This window comes from Denticeps clupeoides, chromosome 4 (assembly GCF_900700375.1).
Source record: "Denticeps clupeoides chromosome 4, fDenClu1.1, whole genome shotgun sequence".
Classification (NCBI taxonomy): Eukaryota; Metazoa; Chordata; class Actinopteri; order Clupeiformes; family Denticipitidae; genus Denticeps; species Denticeps clupeoides.
Window position 1 is genome coordinate 33,663,771 of NC_041710.1, and position 27,441 is coordinate 33,691,211.

At 42.2% G+C, this 27,441-nt stretch overlaps 3 protein-coding genes across 6 annotated transcripts; 2 read left to right on the forward strand and 1 right to left on the reverse strand.

Annotated features, from left to right (window-relative positions):
* The first annotated feature begins 1,476 nt into the window (after positions 1 to 1,476).
* On the forward strand, positions 1,477 to 5,259 carry m6pr (mannose-6-phosphate receptor (cation dependent)). Of its 2 annotated transcripts, none has more exons than XM_028977595.1 (7): positions 1,477 to 1,690; positions 2,080 to 2,241; positions 2,327 to 2,487; positions 2,840 to 2,949; positions 3,711 to 3,841; positions 3,933 to 4,059; positions 4,750 to 5,259. In XM_028977595.1, exons 2-7 carry the CDS (start codon positions 2,096 to 2,098, stop codon positions 4,873 to 4,875), a joined length of 801 nt encoding a protein of 266 aa, XP_028833428.1. In that variant the 5' UTR covers positions 1,477 to 1,690; positions 2,080 to 2,095; the 3' UTR covers positions 4,876 to 5,259. The 2 variants fall into 2 exon arrangements, with proteins under 2 accessions (XP_028833428.1, XP_028833431.1); XM_028977598.1 differs by lacking the exon at positions 1,477 to 1,690 and adding an exon at positions 1,708 to 1,871.
* A 2,997-nt stretch (positions 5,260 to 8,256) lies between these two features.
* phc1 (polyhomeotic homolog 1) lies at positions 8,257 to 18,139 on the forward strand. Of its 2 annotated transcripts, XM_028977799.1 has the most exons (15): positions 8,257 to 8,448; positions 8,923 to 9,044; positions 9,215 to 9,325; positions 10,195 to 10,272; positions 10,652 to 10,795; positions 12,041 to 12,196; positions 12,317 to 12,398; positions 12,950 to 13,872; positions 14,562 to 14,697; positions 15,238 to 15,401; positions 15,630 to 15,717; positions 15,799 to 15,886; positions 15,966 to 16,137; positions 16,438 to 16,678; positions 17,363 to 18,139. In XM_028977799.1, exons 2-15 carry the CDS (start codon positions 8,928 to 8,930, stop codon positions 17,512 to 17,514), a joined length of 2,652 nt encoding a protein of 883 aa, XP_028833632.1. In that variant the 5' UTR covers positions 8,257 to 8,448; positions 8,923 to 8,927; the 3' UTR covers positions 17,515 to 18,139. The 2 variants fall into 2 exon arrangements, with proteins under 2 accessions (XP_028833632.1, XP_028833633.1); XM_028977800.1 differs by lacking the exons at positions 8,257 to 8,448; positions 8,923 to 9,044; positions 9,215 to 9,325 and having other exon boundaries at positions 10,241 to 10,272; positions 10,635 to 10,795.
* A 240-nt stretch (positions 18,140 to 18,379) lies between these two features.
* Positions 18,380 to 27,292, reverse strand: styk1b (serine/threonine/tyrosine kinase 1b). Of its 2 annotated transcripts, none has more exons than XM_028977801.1 (10): positions 27,086 to 27,292; positions 22,373 to 22,413; positions 21,842 to 22,003; positions 20,689 to 21,042; positions 20,093 to 20,274; positions 19,727 to 19,807; positions 19,434 to 19,642; positions 19,307 to 19,347; positions 19,025 to 19,121; positions 18,380 to 18,932 (listed from the first exon to the last, which is right to left on the reverse strand). In XM_028977801.1, exons 2-10 carry the CDS (start codon positions 22,410 to 22,412, stop codon positions 18,737 to 18,739), a joined length of 1,362 nt encoding a protein of 453 aa, XP_028833634.1. In that variant the 5' UTR covers position 22,413; positions 27,086 to 27,292; the 3' UTR covers positions 18,380 to 18,736. The 2 variants fall into 2 exon arrangements, with proteins under 2 accessions (XP_028833634.1, XP_028833635.1); XM_028977802.1 differs by having other exon boundaries at positions 18,737 to 18,932; positions 21,842 to 21,983.
* Between the last annotated feature and the right edge of the window lie 149 nt (positions 27,293 to 27,441).

Sequence of the window (27,441 nt, forward strand, 5' to 3'; positions counted from 1 at the left end):
TGTGTGTGTGTGTATGGAAAGTGAGGGTGTGGTGGTAGGGGGTTGGGTGAAGAATAGTAAATTCTCACAGACACACACACACCTTGCTTGCTGCTGGAAGCCAGTACAACCAGTGGGAGTCAGTAGAAATAGGACACTCCCTCTGCAGAACTGATGTTTAATATAGTTTTTAAAAAAAAAATTCACATCCCCTGACAAATATGATCAATCAGATCAATGATTCAATCACCCACTAAACCACCCATTCTCTTCATCTGGGGCAAGTCTGAACTGGTTTGAGGCAAACAAGCTGTATCAAATCTTCCACAAGACAAAAAGAAATACTCTAATAAATATTTTAAAGAAACACTAGTTTAACAGAATACACAATTACATTAAGCATATATTCACTTAAAATATTTACACTTGTTAAATAGATTGCATTAATGTGTATATAAAATCTTCCTTTTTTCTGTTTTTCTTAGACAAATGGTGGATTAATGGCTGATGTGATTAACAATTCTTTTATTTTTTAAAAATGGTAAAATATAAATCATCAAGACATGTAATATAATATTAAGACATGTTTTACAAAGACAGAAATTACTATAGCTGTTAATGTTAAATTTGAGGAATTCTGAGCAGAAGAGTGAACATATAGTCTCCAGTGGTGGGGCCAGCATACGATAAAACAACTTGTTGCTGTACGAACTGACTTCTAATGTCAAATGAAATCTACAAGCTCAGACAAAACTGATGTTAAACATCTCCTACCCTGAAAGGGAGCCTTGGGACAGATCTCTGAGATTACCTCCAGCCTGAGAAACAGACACAGCTGCAGCAACAAGCAAGACATCAGTCTTGTTCATCACATGTCTGTACTCTGCAGTTTCAGCTCGCCATCATACCAGCCACCACTGATTCCATATAGAAACCTGACATACCAAGCACGCAGAATCAAATAATGAATGCCTTAATTAATTTGTGCCTTTCATGCTCACCCACCAAAATAGAACTTTGTGACAGTGATGCAGATCTCAATGACCCTGATTGATTTGATTTTGCTGTTCAGCTGTGTCACCAGCATCCATTGTAAAAAAAAAAAAAAAAAAAATCTAAATAATACAATACAAAATCAATAAAAAATGTATCTTTAAAAAATAAATATGATGAAGGATATGATCTGGGTCTGAGAACTAACAGAAGATTTCAAGTTAAGTTAAATTGAAGCTTTTCTTCTGCAGTTAAAGCAAAAAAACTCACTTCTGCCTAAATACAACACATTAAAAAGCTGATCTGTCACAGAAACTAAAGCAAGTATGATTTTAGAGGGTTCTTTTTGTACATTACGTATGTGTAGGGGTACAAACAGAACGCTGGCTGAGGAATTTATGAAGCAAATGATACAATTTTTGAGAAATAATCCGGAAACGGAACTTCCAAGATGCTCCGCCGAACTGCGCTACCAATCGGGAAGTGCTTCTGCTCCGACGTATTAGGCTCCGCCCCTAACACCATTCTCTGCTAGCGCGAGTCGGTGCGGTAGCATAAATCGGCAGATTCACGGCGATCCACGTCTGGCTTGAAACGTGAAAACGGGGTGTTTAGTTTGAAGTTTTATTTTACTTTGATTTGGAACGCGGAGCCACTCATCCACCCCCAAGCTCCCGGAATACGACTGGAGTTCCGCCTGTCACCGGACGCGCGTGCGGTAATCACATGTCTTCAGTTGTTTAGTTTCACTTCCGCATTGACTTTCGCCTGCTGCTGTTTAGCTGAGATTGCTATAAGCTGTCAATCAAAAATATTACTCGGGAATTTCGCGTGATTGAATTGTGCATCTGCGCCAGAGCCGGAGAATCTTTCCCGGCTGAGAATCTTCTAGCTGACAGGTCCGAAATACAGAGAGAAAGAGAGAGAGAGTCACCCACTAATATATAAAATATATGGCGTTTTCAGCTGTATAGTGAGACGCTGGTTGTTTTCCGGTGCAGTAATCTGACCCTGAGTCCTGATACCTGCTGCAGATCATACAACAGGGATCTACACGATTTGTTCTTATTGCTGATGATGATTCTAACGAGCAGTCCTCTTCCTCAGGTGTATATTTGCAGCCATGAACTTTCAATGGGCCGCAGTGTTTCTCTTCATTCTCCTGGCCGGTGGAGGGCAGAGCAGCAGCAGCCTTGCCAGGAAATGCGTCCTTGGGTCGCCGAAAGAGGAGCGAGTGCTGCAGCTGCTGGAGCCCCTCGCCAACACCACGTAAGATATGCTGGGGCTCTGGAACTGTTTCTTTCTTTTTGGTCGCCTCCCCTGTTTTGTTCTTTATCCTCCTCACTATGTGCAGCTTTTCGGTCGAGGCCAGTGTGCAGGGAGACAACTACACCTTCCTGTTCAAGGTTTGCGGGGACGCCGACAGTGTGAAGGATGCCGGGGTGGTACAGAGGGACAAGGCTGGCAAGAAGGTCATGGTGGGCAACTACAGCGCCACCCAAGCTATCGGTGGAGGCGAGTTGCCATTGTTCTCCATTTTTTTGTTTCTACAAATGAAAATCAGAAGCAGATGTTTTGTTGTTGTAAGTGTCTGAAGTGTCCAAACTGAAATGGTTAGAGTAGCTATACCAAAGGTCCTCCCAAGATTCTTCTCCACACTGGTCCTTCGCAGATGTGATTTATGTGATGACAGTATGCCAGGTTGTTGTGCTTCTCTCTGCTTTTAAAATCTATTGTGTTGACCCAACTGTTTCATGGATGATCTGTTAACTTGGATAATGTCCAAAAAATATATAGCTGAACGTCAGTTATAACGATCTGTCTTTTGAATGCTGGCCTTACTTGGATGGTCCTGTGATTTCTGCAGAAGACTGGGTGATGCTCATCTACAGAGAGGGAGAGAAGTACGATTTCCACTGTTCTCAGGAGAGCAGGAAAGCCATGATTATAATTTCCTGCAACAGAGACATTGCTATGGTATGTTCAGTAACAGGCTTGTTTTTTTGTTTCTCCAAGCCAACCAGCTTATTTCACTTTTCTCTTTGTGGAAAGTGTGTTGGTGTGAACTTAATTGGAGGGTGTGATGTGACGTTGACACCCAAAGTAAATTTAGTTGCATTTGTTAAATGTGGTAGTCCTTATTAACGTTCTATTGTCAAGGTATGGAATTGATCAGTATAACTGTCAACAATAACTTAAACTGGATTAATGCTGGAGCAGAAGAAATTTAAAAAACTTTCATTACTTAAGTGTAGTGATGCCTGTGCAGTATTTCAGAAGGGTTGTGCAGAAGGCAGTCTGCATGTGCACTGTGTTTATGGTTATTGAGGAGAAGCTAGGTTGGGCAGTACATGAAAGCAGATTTGTTTAGTATTATCACATTACTTTTTGCACAAATCTACTCTTTGCAAAGTATATGAAATATTTATCACCATATACTCACATAATATAATAGAAAAAAAATACAGAGTTCTAAAAAGTTAGGCCTGACCTGTACAAATTTTTAAAAGCCTGGCTCTTTTGCGCAAGCTACAACCACTAGACTTAGAGGGCCGAACCATCTTACAATCAGTAGTTACAGGGACGGTCCCCTTGGAGACACTCAGGGTTAAGTGTAAACCTGTGACCTTGTGGTCTTCTGGTTTCATAGGTGAGTGTGTTACCCACTAGGCTACTACCACCCTGGTGTGTCTCTGTCTTGTCCGTTTAAACGCTATCTCTTGCTCCTACTTTCCTAGGGTCCTCTGAAAGTTGTGTTGGAAGATCGGGACCGGAAGAGGGACTGTTTCTATCTCTTTGAGCTGGACTCCAATGCTGTCTGTCCGGTGCTGCCCTCTAAGCTGAGTGCTGGCTCCATACTGCTCATCATGTGAGGAACTCGCACACGGGTACTTTCTTGGCCAATAAATGTGACTCATGTAAAAAGCAAAAACAGTGACTTCCCCTACTCTGCTTTCCAGAGCCTTCTCTTGCCTGGCAGTGTACCTGATTGGGGGATTCCTCTACCAGCGATTAGTGGTTGGGGCCAAAGGAGTGGAACAGTTTCCTAACTATGCCTTCTGGTCAGAGATTGGAAACCTAACCGCGGTGCGTGCAGCCAATTAAAATAATATCAAAGAATTCATTTGTAATTATTTTGAGTCAAAGGAAACCTAGTTTCTTTTAATGAGTTAATTTTAAAACAGTGACCCTTTTGTTTAAGGGAAAAAAAATTCTCACCATTAATTAATTTGGAAACAGAGCTTAAGAGCATCTGAAACTGAGAAAATAATATCCTGCCCCTCAGGATATTATGTGACTTTTTTTTTTTCTTTTCTCCTCCATGTGTATTCTTGTCAATACCACCACTCACCTGTACTCTCTTAGATGTACATAATCCAGAGTATTACAGTTTACACTTAAGATGAAATTGCATAGATGTTTACAGTGCAGTTTGCAATGTATGCAAGATGTACAATTAGTACAGGTACAGTAGCAGTGAAATGTCATTGGGCCAAACACACAAGTACTACAAATTATGACAAAACCAAGATAGTGAGGCATCAGCAGTTTGTAGCACCAGGAAAGATAAATACTGTCATTGTTTAAAATAAAAAAAGAGTCAAATGTATCAAGCATAGATTTACTGGATGTTTTGACTTTATTCTGGAAAACACAAGAGGGTGTGTAATATTTTTAATGGATATTTGGATAGGTGGAGCCACAGAATGAAATGAAGCTACCTGCAGTCTGTATATGTCTTATTATTATTATATATATTTTTTTTTTATTGTTTAGGATGGCTGTGACTTTGTGTGCCGTTCCAAAGGCAACAGAGATGATCCCCCTACATACAGAGGAGTGCCCACAGAAACACTGGGAGAAGAGTCAGAAGAGAGGGATGACCACTTATTACCTATGTGACCCACTTACATCTTGTACTGGGAGGGGCTTTGACTTGTTGTGTTGTGTATATTTGTTTTGGGTTCTGATTCACAGATTACAACAGGAAGTGTGTAGATCAGGTCTCAGGGCTACTGTGGGTGATGGTTCCATTCATCCCCACCCTACACCACTTGATATTCTTCTGTAGCTACAGTGGTCAGTAGTAACGAGGTCTGCTGGTTTTCTCAAGTGGTCCTGCATCATTTTAGAATTTACTGTTAGCAGTGAAATTTACCCCAAACCCCAAAGTCTCATAGCTGGACTGTGTTCAGCAGGGTGAGATCACAAATAATACAAGCATATACATTTAGACGTCCATGAAGTAAACTTTAAAGCAGATTGTGGACATGAATAAAAAAAAAACTGCACAGAAAACTTTACAGCTAGTTAATGTACACAACAATTTTGTTATTATTCATATAAACCAGAGACGAAATAATTTTTTTTAAGCGAACTTTGACCAAATTTATTGAGGCCTTCCCAGTATGCACCAGTAAGAAGAATGATTATAGCTATGTTAATGAGGTCTAAATATTTGGGGATTAACAGACAATGTTAATCTCCTGATTAACAGACAATGTCTGGCCTGAGGGTTGTTAGTCTCTCAGGATTGTGTTGCGTTGTTGTGTCTTAGGTTTGGTCTGATGCACTGTATTTTTTTTTTATAGGAAATATGGGAAGGGGTATATTATGCAACTATTTTCTTTGACTGCTGCACTTTAAATTTGGTTTTAAATATTTCCCATTTCCCATTTCCCACTAGCATGTATCAACCACTGCAAACAGTCCACAAGTCAGCCTAGTTTGCGCTGGCTTCAGGGGGAGGGATTTGATGGTGTGTGTGGGTTCAGATAAGAAATGAGCAAAAATGGTCAAACATGAAATATTATTTTGGCCCTAACAGAATAGCCCCGCATTTTGAATTGCAGCTTTTTATTGTGTTCTTGCATTTATAGATAAATAAATTGTGTTTGTCTATGCATGCTTGTGTTATACAATGCTGAATACAGCTACTTGCAGACAAATCTGCACTGTTATTAGCTCAGATTTCCTACACTGATATCCACCTTGAACTAGAACATAATACCTGCCAGGACTGTAAATAGAGATTCTTGGTTTAAATTCTTGTTTAGGGGCAGTGGTGGCCTAGGGTTAAGAAGCGGCCGTAATCAAAAGGTTGGCGGTTCGAATTCCAATCCGCCAAGGTGCCACTGAGCAAACTACCATCCCCACGCACTGCTGTCATGGCTGCCCACTGCTCAAAAGGGTGATGGGTTAAAAGCAGAGGACACATTTTGTTATGTGCAATGTGTGCTGTGCTGCAGTGTTTCACAATCACTTCAGTTTCACTTAAATGAACCCCTGTCCAGGTGGGTGCCTTAGATTTGTTTAAACTTTATTAACTTTTCATGGTCCTGATTGCATGTAATAATGAATATGCATATCCAGCATACATCCTCCATACTAAGTAGGTTTCTTCTTTTGCCAGCAAAACTGCCCTGACCCATTGAAGCATGGACCACTAGACATGATACCGTAATCATCCATAGACTTGTTTTTCCAGCACACATTGGATTAAGATCTGGAGAACATTTGAGTCCAAGTCAACACATGGAATATATTTTTGCGGTGTGGCAGGGAGCATTTTCCTACTGAAAGAGTGACACTATTTCCACAAATTCGAATTCCGTTTAGCCATACATCCAAAGTTGTCCAGAGTGTGGGTTAGTGCAGGTTTCCTCCCTCCATCAAAAGGCATGTACACTAAGTGAATGGTGTGTGTATTTGTGTGCCCTGCAGTGGGTTGGGTGAGTCCCAGTCCTGTGCCCAGTGTCCCGGGATGGGCTCTGGCAGCTGGGACCATAAGTGGTTATGGAAAATGAATGAGTGAGTCACATTTATTGCCTAACAATATTAACCTGCTGCCTCACAAGCAACATAATAATTTACAGACGTACAACAAATATATACAGGTTATAAACAAGACAGCACAATGTAAAAAGTGCAAACTGTTGGCTGGTTTTGGTTTCGTCTGCCAGACGTGGGGTCTAAGATGATTTTTCCAGCCTTTTCTGGATTTTGAAGTGTACCAGTACTAGAGGGCGGAGCAGTACCATTAATTCTCTCTGCAGTCTGTTATAGTCTGTTGCATAAAGACATATTGAGGATAGGTTCCTAAAGTCGACTGTCATCATACATACTCTGTTTTGAGTCACTACACCAGAGCACCAACATGTTGTTTTGAACCCAGACACTTCCAATACCCATGATCCAGTTCTGATGGTCTGCATTAGCTTGAATCAACATGAAACCACTGCAGCTCAAGACCCTCCTGATGTTTTCTGTGGGTGTCCATATTTATGTTTCCCTGTGTCACATCAGTCCCTGATTGGTAAGCCCTGGTTTGTAGTTGATTATATACCCCTTCTTTCACAGAATATGCACAGGTATTCTGATTGTACTCGCTGCATGGCAGCATTTTAGGGGGAGGATGCCAGCGATCTTCTCTGTGCCACAAAGATACCATGCAGTTCAAAACATGCAAAGCACCATCCCCACACACTGCTCCCGCTGCTCACTGAGGGTGATGGGTTATATGCAGAGGACATATTTCGTTGTGTGCACCGTGTGCTGTGCTGTGTATCACAATGACAATCATTTCACTTCATTTCACTTTCAACATAAACTTTTTCAGCTTGAAATCTCAGTAGTATAAGACAGCACAGATCAGCCTGCAATCCCTATTACTATTAGTCTTGACCACTCATGACCCTGTTGCTGATTCACTGGTTTTCCTTCCTTGGACCACTTTTGGTAGTTCCTGACCATAGCAGCCCTGGAACATCACACAAGAGCTGCCGTTTGGAACATGCCATGACCCAGTCATGCCTCCATCAGAATTTGGCACTTCTCAAAATTTCTGAACTTGTCTATTTTTTCTGTTTGAAGGCAAAAATGTTCATATACATATTTACATTTTGTGAAAAAAGTTATTTGCTCTTAGAATTTAATAAAAGAAATGCTATAATATATGTTTGTTACACATAAATATTTTTATCTGTTTATGCAGTCAATACATGGTTAGGGATGAAGGGCTGAAGGTTTCCCTTTTCAAGAATTATGTAAGTACGTCATTTTTCATGACTAAACAAATGGAACCTTATATTTTAAGGAGCCTTTTTTTCTCTATACAACAGATGTGGCACAAAATTATTATCTTGAGCTGATAAGACATTTAAACTTTATGTAAAAGCCTGTTAATGGAAATAAGTTTCAGTGAGTGTTTATATGACGCGAGGAACCTCTGCGTCCTGACGTCACGTTTCGCGCCGGAAAGGGAGGGGAAATCCATGTAGGGGCGGGGCTTCTAGAGCCTTTCCCTGTGCCCAAGAACCGTTGTCTGCAGATTTGTGAGAATAGTTCTAATAAGATTAGCTGAATAAACAACGCAAATGTTAAATTAACAGTCTGCATGAAAACATCACTCGCACGCACACCAACGCGCAGGTGATATTTGGCGGGAGAACAGAAATTACTGAGGATCACTTTGAGGTAAAAATCGCAGCCTGCTGCTAGCCTGTGCTCTGGATGTGAGTAGCTTCCCCGGCTAACGCGCCTAGGAGTCCCGTCTGTTGTTTGTCAGCTATGGTCGGCAGAGATCTATTACTGGCGATTTTTTTTGTTATGTGGTATATTTCTCCATGTTCGTGTTTACTGGGTGACATTTGTAGTTAGTTCATTGTTTTCTTTGGAAACTACTTGCTAACCCTCCATATTGTTGCACAGTGCATCACGGCTCCCGTCCTCTAATTTATCACCGGTTGCTGACAGCTCATTGGAGGTGTTTTTTGATACCGTGATATGTGTAACATAGTTTTTTTTCCAAATAAGAATACTTTTACGGTGGCTTTATTTTCGTGTTGTGATGCTCCGTAACTAGCTCTAATAAGCGTGTTATACACTTTGTCACAGTGCGGTGGTCAGGTTTGTCTGCATTTGCGCTCTGAAAGAGTTTTCTGCCTGTAGGCATCATGGAAGCGGGCGAGGAGCAGAATTCCGGCTCAGCCAATGGGAGCGCTCCGACTGGAGGGAGTTCCCGCCCCCCTCAGATCGCCCATATGTCTCTGTATGAGAGACAGGCTGTCCAGGTGCGGGTGTATATTTTTGTTTTTGTTTCAATGTATAGCTTTTTTTTTTCTTGAAATGCTTTATTAAATATTTACTTGCTATATTTACATTAATCTATAAGTAGCCCAGAGTTTGTATTTCTTGTAAAAATTCCAGTATTTGAGTCAGGTCTCCTTCCTCTATGTTCTAGGCCCTGCAGGCTCTGCAGAGGCAGCCCAACGCAGCCCAGTACTTTCAGCAGTTGATGTTGCAACAGCAGATTAACAACGCTCAGCTCCAGAACCTGGCTGCCGTGCAACAGGTAAGAGAAAGAAACATGAGTATAAACCACAACACCAAAGCTGAGTGTGCACATCCTACACGTCGCAGTATGCCCTTGCGCACACAAACCAACATCTGGACCTTGGTTCTGAACTTTTGTGGTACTGACTGAAATGCTGCAATACCTTCGAACACAGAAAGATAAATTATCTTTCAGCGGCAAACTATCCAAATGGTAAAATCACCATGTGTGAACTGTGAGCATGCACTGTCCTCACACAGTGAAAGGCTGTGTAACATAATGTAAAATTAACACTTAAGATTACGCTATAGAGGCCAGAAGGAAAGTGCATTGTGAATGTTCCATTCTTGGCTCCAGCAGATTTTAAAATTGAGCATATTAGGTTTGGTGCACTTCAGTGCTTTCGCAGTTTCCATGTGTTCTCTAGAATCCGTCTAAATTTTGTTCTATTAATGAATAAATCAGATGTATTGAACACACTTAAATGACCTTACATGACATAAGTTAAAAGGATAGAGCATTGAAACACATAAAAGCAATATACAAATGTGACTATTTATAAAAGAACTGAACCAATAAAAAAAATAGTCGCACACCAATCTTCACAGATTTTTAAAAAAACATTCATAGTCCTGGGCAGATCTCTGTTAAGGGTTCAGTGGATGTCACAAACCTGATCTCTGTTGTAGATGTTCCCACTTACACATGCCAATTATCAGCACTTTAATTTAAGCATTCATGGACCCCTGCCATGTATTATGCCCCCTAGTCAAAGTCAACTTTATTATTATGTCACCATATATGATTTCTAGTGTCTTGACTTTTTTTTTTTTTGACAGCAAGTTGAGATAACTGAGATAATTCTGAATTATTTTACCTTTTGACAGGCCACTCTTGCAGCTAGTCGCCAGTCCAGTTCTCCCAGTAACAGCGTGTCTCAAGCAACCAGCACTACCCACTGTACAGTGAGTATTACAGCCTAAAACCATATATTCCTTTCTGGAGCTATTAAAAACTGTGTATTGGTTCAGCATTTTCTTTTCAACTTTTAGAGGCAACTTTTAGCATTTATCAGACGCCCTTATCCAGAGTGACTTACAATCAGTATTTACACGGGACACTCCCCCCCCTGGAGCAAGAGTTAAGAGTCTTGCTCAGGGACACAATGATAGTAAGCGGGATTTGAACCTGGGTCTTCTGTTTCATAGGCGAGTGTGTTACCCACTAGGCTACTACCACCCCATGTTTGAAGTTTGAAGTATTCATTCTTTGCTTTCTGGGTTTGTGCTGAATATATGCTGTGTTTTTTCACCTTTTAAAAAAAATGGTTTTATATAAATACAGGTCAATCTAAGCACCACCACTGCAGGGGGAACTATGACCAATCCCCGACCTGTTGGCCCTGCAACTTCAGTAACATCGTCAGCTCTGAGCCAGTCAGTGCTGCTTGGTGGGAACTCTACTGGCCAGGGTCAGATGTATCTAAGGGTACGTATGTTACTTAATCAGACATTATGGTTTGAAGCTTTCCATCACTATGACTGATTTCTGTCAACTAAAGTCCTTCATAGACTAAACACGGCCAGCACAGCACTGTGCTCTGAATCTAGATGGAGGAGAGGTTTAGTAGCAGGGATTATAAAATGATTAAAGTGAATTAATTTTACCATATTTGGGGCTTGAAAGTGGTTTGATGGAGAGAATGGAGGATGCTGTAGGTCTACTAGATGTATTTTACATTTACGTCATTTATGCAGAGTGCTTTACCATCAGTAGTTAGACACTGGAGACACTCAGGGTTAAGTGTCTTGATCAGGGACACAATGGTAGTAAGTGGGGTTCGATCCTGGGTCTTCTGGTTCAGAGGTTCATGCGACGGTAGGTGCCTAAAGAGTAGTGTGTGGGGATGGTACCTCATTCTAGGGGACTTCAGTGCATTTACATTTACGGCATTTATCAGACGCCCTTATCCAGAGCTTACAATCAGTAGTTACAGGGGAAAGTCCCCCTGGAGCAATTTAGAGTTAAGTGTCTTGCTCAGGGATACAGTGGTAGTAAGCGGGATTTGAACCTGGGTCTTCTGGTTCATAGGCGAGTGTGTTATCCACTAGGCTACTACCACCCCAGTGGCACCTTGGCAGCTTGGGATTTGAACCCACAACCTTTCAGTTACGGTTCCACTTCCTTACCTGCTACTTTTCTGCTTGCCAACCGAAATAATGAGGTAGTTTTATCACATTGTGTTGGGATCGTGAGGCTTTGACAAGGAGCATTTTGTTTAATCCATGGGTGCACTGTGCATCCTTATTGCAGCGTCAGAGAACGCTGTCACAATTTGTTACTCAAAATGAAGCTTAATAACACTTCAATTAACAACTTAATCAGGAGTGCTGTAGGCAAGTCTGTGCCAATGATTGTCACTCTGGCATTATGAGAGGAATTCTTGGAGTGACTCTTTTAGTAGTAGATTAGTGGGTAACACACTCGCCTATGAACCAGAAGACCCAGGTTCAAATCCCACTTACTACCATTGTGTCCCTGATCAAGACACTTAACCCTAAGCTGCTCCAGGGGCGACTGTCCCTGTTACTACTGATTGTAAGTCGCTCTGGATAAGGGCATCTGATAAAGGGTGTAAATGTAATACTTCAGTTTATGTAGAGCCTGGAGAGAAGGTAAAAGAACCCATTAATGTGTTTGTTTGCCCTTTCATTCTCTGTATCTACCACACAGGTAAACCGCTCGCTCAGAGCTCCTCTGACCTCACAGCTCATCTTCATGCCAGGAGGCACTGCAACTGCTGCCGTGGCAACTGTTGCTCAACAACCGCAGCAACAGCAGCAGGAAGTCACGCCTACCTCATCCAGCAGCCAATCAGACAATGACCAGGTAATGAACTACTTCCTGTCTGCAGAGTAGTGACAACAAAATCTAATTATCTAAAGAGTGCCACAATATAATTAGTGCCTATGACCTGTATGTAAATCATATGGGGATTTTCTTGCATAGGCACAGAACCTGGCAATGCGTTGTGTCTCCTCTTCCCGTATGGCAGTAGTGAAGACAGAATTTCCAGAGCGCAAAGACAATGGTGAGATTACATATTTTTATCCTTCGTTATCCTTTGACTCTACCCATGCATCACAGAGTTTGGAGTCAGGGTGTTTTATTGCCAGGGCTTTTTATTACTTTGTCTGATGTAGTTGTTGGAGGATGCTTCTGCGGTGATTCTCTCAGATTTCCATTGGCAAGTCTCATAATTGATTGATTCTTTTTTGCCCACCCTACAAATAGCAAATTCACTCCCAACCATATTCCTGCATAAATGGCACTGAGAAATATCAAATAATAATTATGATGAATGGAATTCACAACAGCAGGGTATTTAAACAATAATACTCAAGAATAAATGAAGGAAAAATCATTAAGGCCGCAAACCCTTCTGCTTCTGAAGTGGAGTTTGAGGGAATGCACTGGATGGAAGAACCATGTGACTGGTGCTACCTGACAAATGTATGTCTGGCTTAGAGCCTGAAAACGAGGAATTTTACACCAAGCAGTATTTCCATTGTTTCTTTCATGTACCTGGATGGATTGTGTGTAGTAACTTCTTCCAATTTGTCTGTCTGTTCACCCACCCAGCTGCTGTGTACTCCCTACCGCAGCAGCAGGGTCAGTCTCACCAGAGCTCAACTGCCCAGCAGCTCCCCGGCACCAAGCCTCCTTCCTACCCAACCCTCACCAGTACTCCCAGCATGTCCACAGCCAACGTCAAGAATGGCAGCCAGGCCACCAACCCTGTACCAGGCAGCGCAGCCTCATCCACCATCCCACCTTCCTCCTCACCCACTCCTTCCCTCCCTCTCTCCCAGCTCCTCCTCTCCCCCTCTGCACTGTGCCAGGCCCGTGCAGTCACCACTGTGACACCTGCTGCAACAGTCACTCACATCCTGGTGCCCACCTCCAGTGTGCCTACCTCGACACAGTGTTACCCGGTGGGCACCATGGCTACCAAAGCCAACCTGGGCGCTCAGACGCTGGTGGTGCAACCTATGCAGCAAGGGGGGGTGACCGAAAAGTTACCACACAGTGCCACGCCTGTCCCTATCCAGCCCAAAACTATGCAGGGACACCGTTTGCCTGTGCAGATGCCCCCACGACACCCTCCACCCATCTTACCTGCACCTCCCAGCAACGGCCAGCAGGTGGGGGGGCACCATTCTCCCCATGTGCCAGTACAGCTTGTGGGAGCCAGACAAGGCACACTGGGAACCTCCCAGGCGTTAGCGCTGGCTCAGACCCGAAACTGCTGCACACAGGACGCCCCACCCGTTGGTGGCAATAGTACCAGTGTGGTTGCCATGGTTGCCTCTGTGGAGACAGGGGCCGGTGGGCTGTGCCTTAAGTCTCCCCAAAGTGCCCTGTCTGTACAGCAGCCATCCAATCAGAATGTAGTCAGTCACACTTCCTCCACTTCTTCTTCCATTTCAAACTCCCACGGCAGGGATGGACAGAACTCAACAGTGGCGCCTTCTATTGGAGACTCTGTGTTTATGCAGTCACAGGTATGCAGGGTGGGAAATAATTTGGAAACACTCAATATGAATGCTATGAATAATATGAAAACTACTCAGTGCATATCAATGTATTTTTTTCAGTACCCAGTATTTTTGTAGTATTCTAAGATAGACTTCAACATCTTTTCAATTGTAACCCTCATGCTCTGTGCAGTGAGCAATGTAATCTTTCATACAAAGCAGCTCTTGTATGTAATCCTTTAAAAATGCATTATGTTCTCTTACAACTAACCTTGGTCCTTGATTTGAGACGTTCCCATAGAAGTCAGTTGTTTTGTGAAACCCATAGATTGTATGAGAGATGCAAGTTATTTTTTATTTTAATGCCGTCAATGTCACGTTATTAGTTAAGAATAATCAATATGCCAGTGGTGGCCTAGCAGGTAAGGAAGCGGGCGCCGTTGGAATCTTGAGCCGCTAAGAAAAGCATGCTGCTCCCCGAGAACCTTTCATGGCTGCCCACTGCTCACTAAGGGTGATTGATTAAATGCAAAGGACACATTTTGTTGTGTTTGCTGTGCTTCACAATGACAATCACTTTCAAATGTCATAATCCTCCTCACCATTAGTACTTTCATACGATTATTTGTGTTCAGATTGTATATTCTCAGGTAACATAGCGCTGTTACCTGGTTTTGTGTACCATCATCTCACCCTCTTTCTGGTCTGTATTAAAGGGTAAACACGTCTCACTGAAAAGGAAGTCCGAATCTGACTGTACTAATGAGGGCTTGTCTGAGTCTGCCTCACACTCCTGTCCATCAGCAAGAGACTCTGCCCCTCCCTTGTCCCCAGCACCTTCTTTGGACTCTGGTGAGTAAAGAGTTTAAGCAAGCCTAATGTTTTATACTATTTCCTTTCACTTTCTGTGTTTCTGCTTCATTATTTGCTATATAAAGTGGTTTGCTTGTTGCCCATCGCACTGCCCACATGGCCAGTGGGCACTCCATGCATTGCTTGTCTATGTGTAGCCTAAGCCAGATGTGTGAGAGTGAAACATACATTAACTGGCTAGTTTTCAGCAGTGATAAGATAATAAATATATCACAGAGCTTTGTTTCATTGACCTAAGTTTTTTCTCCAGCATGAGCATGAATGCAGTACCTTTTACCATACTGTCAGTTGCATTTTAGCTTGCTTACTTTATTTTACTTACCTTTACTATTTTATTTTCCCCTTTATTCTGTTTTATTTATTTTATAACTATATTCTTTTACTATGCACAGCCAAAACAGTGGTTCAAGATTCATTTCACTGCGTATTGTACTACTATAACTATGACATGTAATAAATAATACAAAATCTAATAAATATGCACAAAAAAAAAAACTGATATCGTATCCACTCCCTCAGCTCCAGAGACAACTTTCTCCTCTCCACCAACCCTACTGCCACTGCCACGGGGTGGCGGTTGTCAGGGGGACCGTGCACCACTTCCCCAAGCAGTGGTGAAGCCACAAGTGCTCACGCACCTCATTGAGGGCTTTGTCATCCAGGAGGGTGCGGAGCCATTTCCGGTAAGCATGTTGTGTAGACCTTTGGGATATGTTGTGTCACCTGGAGCAAACCCAAGATCTTTCTCAGTGACACTGTGGCATTAAGCAGGGGCCAAGCCAGTGTTTTTAACTGTTACCCTCTAGAAAACTTCTTTAATTGATTTTTCTCCCTGGTCGCTGCGGCAGACGAAAGCAGTAGAGTTTTGTAAAAATGTGATTTCAGTGTTCTTACTTTTTGCTAACTGCCAGGTGACTGGACCAGTCAAGGAGCGTCAGGAGGGACCCGTACCTGTGGCAGTTCCACCTACCATCCAATCAGAGACCGGAAGCCCAGCAGGTAGGCTTGTGAGGAGCAGCATGCATGAAAACAGGCTGTGTTTCTTATGGGTGTTGAGTTTCCCCTGTTCCTGTGTCTCAGTGTTGAAGTGTGAGTACTGCGAGAGCTTTGCTCCTGCCAGCCAGTTCAGAGGGACTAAGCGGTTCTGTTCCAAAACTTGTGCCAAGAGGTAATCAGAGTGGCCATGATTCCGGTTGTAGAATGTAGTTGAAGTTTCACTTCTTTGAGCTTTTCCTCTGTGGTCATAGGTATAACGTCAGCTGCAGCCACCACTTCCGCACTAGCCGGGAGCGCACTGCAGCCGGGGTGCCACCAGCAGGGTCCTTGGCTCAGGAGGGGGTTGCCAGACGCAGGGGCCCTCGAAGGAGCAGTTCAGAAATTGCCTGTGCTAAAATAGCTGGAAGGCATCTTCCAGTGAAGGTCAGTTTTAATAAGGGTTGGGTGGCCCTTAATGAGCAAGACATGCCCCCAGTATTTTACCTATTTTTGCATATGGGTGTAGTGTCCTAATACGTGCAGAAGCAGACTTTAAATCTCAAACCACCATGGTGCTACTGAGGTCCCCTTGATCAAAGTACTGCCCCCACACACTGCTCCCCGGGTGCCTTTCATGGGTGCTCACTGCTCACAAAGTTGACTGGTTAAATGCAGGACTCATTTCATTGTGTCACTGTGTGCTGTACTTCAGTGCAGTATTAAACTCTCCTCTTCTCCATTCAGTGTCGTTCTGAATCCAGCCGCTCAGAGGACATCTCGAGCTGTGATGGAGAAGAAGAGGAAGAAGACTCGTTGTCCGTCTCCCTAAGCTCCTCCTCCTCCTGTCCCCAACCTACCCACTGTGGTTCCCAGCTGGAGACCCCAGCCCCTGGAAGCTTACCATTGGATGGCTCGCTCTTCCTGTCCAGTAGCCCTGCACACTGGAGTGTGGAGGACGTTTGCCGTTTCATTTCATCTCTGCAAGGTCTGTGCAAAACTTGCAAAAACAGCTTCTATTGTTTGCTTATTATTTCAGTTTTTTTTTTTATTGAAAATTACCTTTTGCCAAAATTCAAGCAACAAAGTTGGATTAAACAAGTTAAAATATTAAGAATATTTTTCCCAAAACATGTTTATTGTTTTTAACATAAAATAAAAACACAAGAAGATAAAGATTAAGAAAGACATGCAGTAAATGAATAAACGGACAACATTAGTATCCCATTAGTATCAAACAAATTCAGGCAGGTTTTTTTATACACTCAGTTATCCTCGCTTCAGACAGATCTATACATATATTTGGCATGAATTCCATAAATGGTTTCTATATTTTTTCCATTTTCTTTTTTAAAACATAAGTGATTTTTCCATTGGAAGGCCTGATAATATTTGCCTTGAGTGCCTTGTCCATAAAGTGAATTTAGGTCCTTTTGTCCACTTCCAAAACATTGCTATACATCTTTTTGCATTTAACAGACTGAGGTCCACCGAATATTTTTTTATTAACAAACTACAAATCGTTCTATTAAAATTTCCAAATATATATATCTAAACAGATATGCAAGTTATGCAGAAGTATATGCTTTCAAGGCATTATCTAATGTTTAAATTAAAAAACAGAGAAATCAATTGATCTTGGCTATTTTAATAACTGTGTGTATCCCCTCAGGCTGTGAGGACCTGGCCTCTCAGTTCCTGTCACAAGAGATTGATGGACAGGCCCTGCTGCTGCTAAAGGAGGAGCATCTCATGTCAACCATGAACATCAAACTGGGACCAGCTCTCAAGATATGCGCCTCGATTAATAATCTAAGAGACTGAGTGAGCAAGAGAAGAGCCGACAGGGGCAGGTGTGGGCCGACATCTACAACCTGAAAAATGGAAAAAGAGATGAGAGGGGACTGCACCAGGTTTTGGAAGTTTCAGACATTTGGTTTGGATTTATCAATGTGGGTTTGGGAAAGAATTAATCTGAGACGTGTTGTGTATGTGTGGAAGTGAGATTTGGTTATGGATGTTCTGCTAATCATTAGTTGGGGTGTTTAGCTCTGATAATATGAAAACGATGCCTTTTTCTCACCCTTGTTAGCGCATTGATTGTTCTGGTAGTGTGGACTCCATTCCATTTTTTTAACTGCTTTTTAAAAAATGGGGCATGGGTTTACAAATAAGCAAACAAAAAGCAGTGATAGGAAGTGGAGTATCCTACTCTTTTATTTTTTTCTACAGTAGCCTACATAGAACCCGATTCCACTGTTTCTACTTATAAAAATTATATATATATATATATATTATTTTTCTGAGGCTGTTTACAGGAAGCCATGCTTTCAGTAGCACGTTGTTAGAAGCTTTATCTGAATGTGTTGCAGTATCTGATGTATGAATGTGTCTGTATGGACGTCAGCACAGGGCAGTGTCTGAAGTACTCAATAAACTGAACATGTTATGTTGGACCTCTGTCTCAAATGTAACACCACCTACATCCCGTGCCTGCAGCAATTCTGTCTCTGCAGTCCGGTGGTCTTTTGATAGTAAAATGCTAGCCATTTCTATATTTGTAATGAGCTATCAAACTCATAGTAATGATTTTCTGTGCAGCCCCTATAGGCAATATAATGCGTGTGTGTAGTAGGGCAGTGAAAGATGTTTGCCTGTGGTTTTGTCAGCTATAAACCAAGCCTATAACTTTGGCACAACAGAGACTTTAATGACAACACATGATATAAGATCATTGATTGACACCCCGCCCCAATTACTTAGTAAACATAGTCATTTTTACATTCTCAGCCTTTTTGCATTACAGGCAAAACCCTGTATAGTTTTCATATGAATACATGATAAAGCTATTATAATCTGTTTATATATTCTTATACATTCAGGTTCATTTGAACAGATATTTTTAATATGACTGATCATTCTGGCTGCAGCAATGCATCTTTAAAAATTGGTGCACTCAGTTATCCTGCAGTAGACCAGCCCTCTTAACTGGAGTCTTTCCAGGATGCATTTAGTTGGCAATTGTGCATAATGTGCTGATGGCAAATCAGAAAACACTGTAGCTGTTTGATTCGCCGTATCCCACTTCCTGTAGATAGTGTTCAATGTTGATTGGCTTGGGCATATGCAACGCAATCTTGTCGTTGGCACTCTTCTCTCCTGATTGGAGTTTTTTGCGGACCTCTGTTAGCGAGGCTCGATCTTGCTCTTTCCACTGGCAGCAGGCCTTAATGATGCCGTAACTGGAAGAAAAGGAGAAGGCCAGTTAGAAGGTGTTGGGGAGGTCAGTGAATTATTTCCATCAAGATTGTAAATTATATATTGATATATTTACAGTGCATTGGAACAGTTGGGTGACTTCTTCAGTGTTTTTCCCCTCTGGTGATATTGAAGCAGCTCGTTCACCGGAATCTCGGCAAACGGAGCTTCACCTAAACCAGACACCGGTGGAAGAAAAGGACAAAGTGAAATAAAGTGTATTTATTTTTTTTAAATACATTGTGATGGGACCATGTCAGCTTTACATACTAAGCCATTAATATCACTAAATTAAAGCCTAAATTATATGTGCTCTCATGTACACATGTGTCCTGACAGAAGAACATTGATGATTTACCAAGTGTCACCATCTCGTACAGCATGATCCCAAAGGACCACCTGCAATAACAAATGGATGGATTAAAACAGTTCTGCAAACATGAATAAGCAGTCTATTATTCAAATAGGTGGACTCATTCACTTACACATCACTCTTTTCAGTGTGGGGTCTCTTTGTCAACACCTCTGGGGCCTGCCATTTCTTCTTACCCAGATCATCTTCATGATTTGCTCCCTGTGTCATCCTGGCATACACTCCCGCTAGCCCCCACAGTTTAGCTGTGAGCTGGCGGCTGATCAACACACTGCGAGCTTTTATGTTGCCATGAAGAAGATCTTTGCTGTGCAGATATTCCTGGGAAAGAGAGAGCACCAGACCTTCAAGATCAGGACTGGACCCTCTCTTCCAACATCAATAAAGAGTTGGCTGGGGACTCACCAGAGCGCAAGCCACCTGAGAGGCCATAGTGAAGATGCGCTTCTCAGTCATCTCACAAACTGCGTCAACACTAACGCTGTCCTGTGGAAAAGAAACAATAGAACTGAACTGAAATGTCTAAAACTGTGATCCAAATAACATTATTATATTCTCACTACAAATGTATCCACTGGTCTCAAACTTAAATACCTTAGTAGATGGACATTTTAGTTCTAAAAAGAAAAAGGTGTGTTCATGACTGAACTCCCCACATTTCATCAGATTTTCACACTGCAACCTACTGATACTACCACACATTGATTGATTTATAGTCCCAACACAAATAGGCGTTGCATTGTGGGATTTGTAGTGCTTGAGCTTTCTGACCTGCCTGCACCTCCAGAGGAACCCCAGCAAATCTCTGTTCTCCATCTCTTCCATGACAATAATAAGCGGTGCCTGCAGTGAGACCACGCCCATCAACTCAAGGAAAAAGGGGTGGGGCCCCAGCCGAGATAGAAAGGTGGCAAAGTCCAGGAACGACTTCCTCTCTTTGGCACTGGCTGAGTCTGAGAGACAAAGAGAAGAGATTATTGAGTTGCAGTGATGACAGTATTCCTCATATATCAAGCACATGCACATCAGGTCCCACCTGGACCTATGGTTCTGGTTTTTATCCTGACCACTGCTGGTTTGTGTACCCTTTTTATTTACAAACATGTAAAAAGAAATAATTGGGAAGTCCACGTCATCATAAAAAAAATTCTGAACCATGCATCGTTCCTGTGAATGAACATGTTTGCATGTTTCTGGATATTTCTTGGCCTTCCTGGATTTTTTTAACTTTTTTTAAATGTAAATTCTGCCTGTGGAACCTCCATTGGACTCCTGGTTTCCCATGGTATCTGGAAAATCTGGATGACTCCCTGGATCACAGGAGAGTGGGATCTGTGGGCTGAATCTGAAACTCATATGTCTCTCACCATTAAGCACTCGTAGCACCACGTCCCTGTTGTCCATGCGTGCCCTGTAGAGTGACACTGCACAGTTTGTCTTGATGGAATAGGAAGCAGGCAGAGAAGATACCCGGTTGAACTTCTCTGGCAGCTGCTGGCGTGGAAGTTCCCTTGGTGAGAAGGAGAAGGATGTGCTGTCATTTGTGGCCCCGGAGTAGGAGCCACAGTTTTTGAAGGATCCATTGCTGATACTGAAGGTGCTGTCCAGATGGTCGCTGGAGTAGCCACTGGAGTGACTTTTGGATGATGGTGCAAAAGTTGAGTAGGATGGCAGGTCCATCGCTATGCTCTCGTGTTCCAGAGGATTAATGCCCACAGGAGCTGAGAGGCACAAAGAGAGAGTTGTGTATCATTAAATGACTCACCATGTTCTTATCAACTTTAACAGTTTAACAAAATTGAGTTAATGGTTGTACAATGTCTTCTAACTTAACATGGCCAAGGCCTAATAACTTCTCTTCAACAATCATGATTGTCCACGGGGTAGCAGTAATGGATAAGACACCTGCCAATTATAAGGCACTCTGGATAAGGGCATCTGATAAATGTTGCATCATTAGTCCAAAATCACCAATCATATTAAAGTGACACTGGCTACAGCAATACATCTTTAAATATTGGTCGACTCTTCATACATATAATATGTGGCTGATAACTCACTGGATTCACAGATCATTAGCAAACCCTTGGAATAATATGTGAATCTATATAACATAAAAAGAGAGAAGTAGTGCAGTATAATCTTGCCCATCACGTTGAACAACTGAACAAATAATCACAGCAAATATGAACCTGATGACCTTGGCACGCCTGCTTCATATCAGTATGTATGTATAGTTACACAAATCCACACAGAGACACATACAAATAGAGTAATGAAATCCTCCTATACAGCATGCACAGCACAGCACTGCTCTTAACTAAAATACTCCATACTCCATATTATTCCATACACTACACAGCTAGTGGATATCCAGCCCAAATCACAAATTAAACTTGCTGGTCTTTGTTGTTATGCCTGGAGTGAAAGCTTAAAAAGCTGGTCCACCATCAGCAGTGATGCTGTTATAATGAATGAATCAAATTGCACAGTATTCTCATCTGGCAAACACTCTCTCACCATCAATGCCATGCAGGCTTCTCCGTGGCCGGTTTTCAGGCTGTAGACGTTCCACCTTCTCTGGGCAGTAGCGAAGCAGCATCAGGAGAAACAGTGTGCCCAGGAATGACGCCAGCAGAAGCACTGGCACCACAATAACCTCCTGTTGATACACACGGATGTCTGCAGCATGCAGGAGCACAACATATATTTCAAACAGCAGTTCTGAATCAGGTCACAAGAAGCAAGTTAAATGGGTTTATTGTAAGACATTAAAATGTAAACATTTCTATCAATGTAAACAAACACTATCATTTAAATGATTGTGTTTGGCTGTAAAATGGTCAAATGTAATCTATGTACGGTAGCATAGACCCTTGTAAATGAAAAACACATGAAGTAGAAAAACAGACAGTATGGATGTAGTAGCAATTATATTTTGACACAATTGTATGTGTATATGTAATGTGTACAGATCAGCAAAAATGGGAAAAATTAAGAATTTTTAGGATTTGTATGATGATGGTGTGGTAACAGGTTTACAAAACTTACCACAGAGGGTGTCTCCTTGTGAACACAGTGAACCAGACATCCTGGAAAACAGGAAGAAGTTTCAGAATAACTGCATCATGAAGACTGGTCTTCAGATTGACCAAAAACAAAATAAGATCAGTAACCAGTTGCCTCCCTCAGTTTTCCAGTTTCACCAATCCTTTGGAAAGGTGCAGTATACAGGAAGGATTTCAATGTAATTATTGTCTGATTCTCATTGGTATTGATGTCACTTCAGGCAATACAATAGCCTAATGTTGGTTTGGGATGGAGCATTAGTTTAAAAGAAGGATTACTTCAAATGAAGTTTGTATTTCTATGTTTGTTAAGAATAATGATGTTTTGTCATCATGTGTAACTTGGGGCTTGATCCCTGTGTAATAATGAATTGTACAGTGTGGCAGCGGCAGATGTGATAAGATGGGAGGATTTGAATATAATCACTGTAGCTGCAGAGGTTCTGGTGCCAGGTCTTGATCTGGCGAGCTGTGGTGTGGCCTTTTCAGATGACCCAGGCTTAGTTTTGTCTCTGCTATCAGCACAGCACACAAAACACCATTCAGTTCACAGTGTGTCAGAACATATGCACAAAAGAAAAAATGCTTTGAGCAGATAAAACTGGATATAAAAACACACCTCCTGCATGCAGTCATGGCCAAAGGTTTTGAGAATGACACAGGTACTGGATTTCACAAAGTTTGCTGCCTTTATTTTTATTATGGCAATCTGTATATACTCCAGAATGTTATGAAGAGTGATCAAATGAAGTCCCTCTTTGCCATGAAAACAAACTTAATCCCCAAAATACAAGGAATGGCAGCAGGTAGGTGTGAGTGCAAAGATTTTTGGAGGTGGCCTGGTGTCAAGAAGAGCAGCAAAGAAGCCACTTCCCACCAAGAAGAACATCAAGGACAGACTAATATTCTGCAAAAAGGCCAGGGATTGGACTGCTGAGGACTAGTGTAAAGTCATTTTCTCTGATGAAAAATGTTTGTCCGCAGAAGAAAAGGTGAGCGCTACCATCAGTTCTGAGTCCATTCATGTGTCAGGCTTCTGACCCAAGGGAATGGGTTCACTCACAATTTTACCAAAAAACTGAATTTCATGGTGTCAACAAATCCCAAAAAAGTTGGGACAAGGCCATTTTCACCACTGTGTGGCATCTCCCCTTCTTCTTACAACACTCAACAGACGTCTGGGGACCGAGGAGACCAGTTTCTCATGTTTAGAAATAGGAATGCTCTCCCATGAGAATGGGAGAGCATTCCTATTTCTAAACATGAGAAATACAGGCCTCTAACTGTTCAATCATCTTGGCCCTTCTTTGTTGCACCTTCCTCTTTATGATGCACCAAATGTTCTCTATAGGTGAAAGATCTGGACTGCAGACTGGCCATTTCAGTACCCGGATCCTTCTCCTACGCAGCCATGATGTTGTGATTGATGCAGAATGTGGTCTGGCGTTATCTTGTTGAAAAATGCAGGGTCTTCCCTGAAAGAGATGACGTCTGGATGAGAGAATATGTTGTTCTAGAACCTGAATATATTTTTCTGCATTGATGGTGCCTTTCCAGACATGCAAGCTGCCCATGCCACACACACTCATGCAACCCCATACCATCAGAGATGCAGAAGAACTGAACGTTGATAACAACTTGGGTTGTCCTTGTCCTCTTTGGTCCGGATGACATGGCGTCCCAGATTTCCAAAAAGAACTTTGAATCGTGACTCGTCTGAGCACAAAACAGTCTTCCATTTTGCCATTTTAAATGATCCCTGGCCCAGTGAAAACGCCTGAGCTTGTGGATCTTGCTTAGAAATGGCTTCTTCTTTGCACTGTAGAGTTTCAGCTGGCAACAGCTGATGGCACGATGGATTGTGCTCACTGACAATGGTTTCTGGAAGTATTCCTGAACCCATTCTGTGATTTCCCTTACAGTAGCATTTCTGGTTGTGGTGCAGTGTCGTTTAAAGGCCCGGAGATCACAGGCATCCAGTATGGTTTTACGGCCTTGACCCTTACGCACAGAGATTGTTCCAGATTCTCTAATGTTATGCACAGTTGATGATGATAGATGCAAAGATAGATACCTTTCTGATATTGCTCCACTATCTCTCTGCGCAACATTGTGGGAATTGGTGATCCTCTACCCATCTTGGCTTCTGAGAGACACTGCCACTCCGAGAAGCTCTTCTTATAATTAGTGTTAATTGGTCTTCCAGCTCTTCGATATGCTCAAATTTACTCGGATTTGATCTGTCATCTACATTCTATTACAAATAAAATATTGACATTTGTCATCTCCACATCATTGCATTCAGTTTTTATTCGCAATTTGTTTAGTGTCCCAACTTTTTTGGAATCCAGTTTGTATTTGTGTCTATCTCACACAACCCTGACTGTGGCAGTGGATCCACAACTTCTCTTCAGAGAAGTATACCTTTCAGAAGTAAAGGTGGTGAAACATGCCTCTTCCTCACCCCCTCCAGAACTGTTGTTTCAAGCACCCTGCTGTAAACAACTATGAAGCCTCAAGGTGGAGTGCAGAATCCACAAACCTGGAGAACTGGTACCAGGAGTCACCCTCCTCTGAATGTGGACTACTGCACAGACGAGGTCTCTCTGTATCAGGGACCCCAGTTGAGAAAAATGTTCCTGCCATATGAGCGCCTTGGTTAAGAAGGTTCAACAGCATCTGTTATACTCTGATATTTTCATCTACCATCAGGGTAGCCAAAAATGTTTATTCCTGCACCATCAAGAGCATCCTGACTGTAAATATCTCCAGATGGTTTGGTAACAGTGGCAAGCCCTCAACAAAGAGATCATGAAGGACCTAAAGGGCCATCCCAACAATGCACCCTGACTGGAAAGTATTCAGACCCCCTTAAAAGTTTCTTTCTCTGCTGTCCTCTGCTTTTAACCCATTACCCTTAGTGAGCAGTGGCCAGCCTTGACAGGCGCCCAGGCAGAAGTGTGTGGGGACAGTCTTTTGCTCAGTGGCACCTCATTGGCACCTTGGCGGATCGGGATTCAAACCGGCAACCTTCTGATTATGGGCTTGCTTCTTTAACCGCTAGGCCACCACTGCCCCACAATGAAGCAACTTAGGGTTGCTCAGGGACACAATGGTAGTACGTAGGATTTGAACTTGGGTCTTCTGGTACATAGGCGAGTGTATTACCCACTCGGCTGCTACCACCCCATAAATTACTACCACCCCTACTACCACATTGTGTAGCATTATGTCCCTGAGTAAGACTCTACAGGGGGCTGATAAATGCTGTAAATGTAAATGTTTTCGAGACAGCAGTTCTGGTGCGACTGTAACGGTATAATCAATGTTCTTCAACAGTCATGATGTTATGGCTTAGTGGTGTAAAATACTGCTGTATTATGTTTTGTATTGTACAGTGCAATTTCATTAATAAAATATTCTGCAAATGCTCTTTACATTCTTATTTATTTACCCTTACATTTTTATAGTTTTATTATGTTAATCACTTTTCACGCATTTGTTCTATCTATCTGTACTTCTTCAGATTATACCTAGAAAATGTAATACTACAAGACATCTTCCAGTGACCTGGTTCCTGAATTGTTAGAGCTGCTGGAACGCATTGTGAAATTAGGTGTAACAGAGATGACAGAGCATTATTCTCCTGTGTGACTTCATTGTCTCCTCTTACAACCATCATGTCCTTCCCTGAACCAGCAATGCAAGCTGTAACCAGGATGTAGGCCATTTCTCCTCCTGTCTCTAAAACATACACATACAGTACTGTAGTATAATGTAGTTGGTGAACATTTTTGTGAATTCTATATTTCACAGATTTTCAAAGTAGAAGCCATATTACATATTAAACTTAACATTGTAAATCCAGTATTATATTTTTGTGGTGTGCCCCCCAGACATTTGCTTTAACTGCAACCGGTAGGTGTTGATCCATTTTAAGAGCAACAACTTTAACTTTGGTATGTTGGTGGGTTCCCTCACATGAAGTAATAGAGCATCAGTAACTCTGAGGTCCTCCTAAATTTCCTGTCCTTATAATAAAACTGGGTGTCCATTCACACCTTATTGATTTCACCTTCATATTTACTGGTTCCAGACATAATATTAGACCACGGGTAACATGTTCAACTCAGTTGTAATCATGTTCTCTTTATCTACACTGAGGATCAGGTTTTTGTCAAAATATCTTGATCCCATGGAGCCCTTGAGATGTCTCATGACGCTGAGACCATTTTTTTGTATACTCTATACCCTGCAATTTAATACTGGAGCACAACAGATGCACCGCCTCATTTTTACATTCACGCTCACTTCACACTATTTTTTTAATTTTTGGCATACAAACAAAATAACAAAATTCTTGCATGAGTTTGTCCACATTTTACCACAGAACCTGTCTGTCTACATTTTTACACACCGACAGCCCATATAGAGTGGTAGTAACCTAGTGGGTAACACACTCGCCTATGAACCAGAAGACCCAGGTTCAAATTCCACTTACTACCACTGTGTCCCTGAGCAAGACACTTAACCCTAATTTGCTCCAGATAAATGCTGTAAATGTAAATGTATAGTCTTAAACACACACTATCCATATAGCCACTGTACAATCACAGTGACAGTGTTTCTCTCAGCATAAATAAGTGGGTTTGGCAAATAACCCATTTAACACCATCATCACCTGCACGTTACCTACCTGCCACTTGGAGTAAAGGTCTCAGTCTGTGTGAGCCTCTCCTCCTGTCCTCATCTTGATGTCTTTGTGGAGGGGTGGAGGAGCAGCTCTCACCCTGCTGCTGCTGGATTTAGCCTTTGTCTCGAGGTAGTCGGCCTTTACTAATTGTCCAGGGACATTATCTGTTTTGCCACTGGTGTGCGTGTGTGCGCAAATGTATTCAGTTTCTTTCCCGTGTTTGTACAGGTCACACCCTCACTGGTTACCTAACCCCACCTTCTCATGACCTGTTCTCCATCCTGCTCTTCTCCCACTCAGACACGTCGCTGTTTTACATATGCATGTAAATGTCACTAATTAAATCAGAGCTCCGTCTG

What these genes read in the sequence shown, in the direction of transcription:
- m6pr (XM_028977595.1), top strand. Translation starts at nt 2,096, where the DNA reads ATGAACTTTCAATGGGCCGCAGTGTTTCTCTTCATTCTCCTGGCCGGT. An exon ending in GCAACAGAGACATTGCTATG is followed by an intron (nt 2,950 to 3,710) that starts GTATGTTCAGTA and finishes CTACTTTCCTAG; the next exon opens with GGTCCTCTGAAAGTTGTGTT. An exon ending in AGATTGGAAACCTAACCGCG is followed by an intron (nt 4,060 to 4,749) that starts GTGCGTGCAGCC and finishes TTTATTGTTTAG; the next exon opens with GATGGCTGTGACTTTGTGTG.
- phc1 (XM_028977799.1), top strand. Translation starts at nt 8,928, where the DNA reads ATGGAAGCGGGCGAGGAGCAGAATTCCGGCTCAGCCAATGGGAGCGCT. An exon ending in CCAGCACTACCCACTGTACA is followed by an intron (nt 10,273 to 10,651) that starts GTGAGTATTACA and finishes ATATAAATACAG; the next exon opens with GTCAATCTAAGCACCACCAC. An exon ending in CTGTGTTTATGCAGTCACAG is followed by an intron (nt 13,873 to 14,561) that starts GTATGCAGGGTG and finishes TCTGTATTAAAG; the next exon opens with GGTAAACACGTCTCACTGAA.
- styk1b (XM_028977801.1), bottom strand. Translation starts at nt 22,412, where the DNA reads ATGTCTGGTTCACTGTGTTCACAAGGAGACACCCTCTGTG. An exon ending in GGTGCTACGAGTGCTTAATG is followed by an intron (nt 20,275 to 20,688) that starts GTGAGAGACATA and finishes TTTGTCTCTCAG; the next exon opens with ACTCAGCCAGTGCCAAAGAG. An exon ending in CCCAACTGTTCCAATGCACT is followed by an intron (nt 18,933 to 19,024) that starts GTAAATATATCA and finishes CTTTTCTTCCAG; the next exon opens with TTACGGCATCATTAAGGCCT.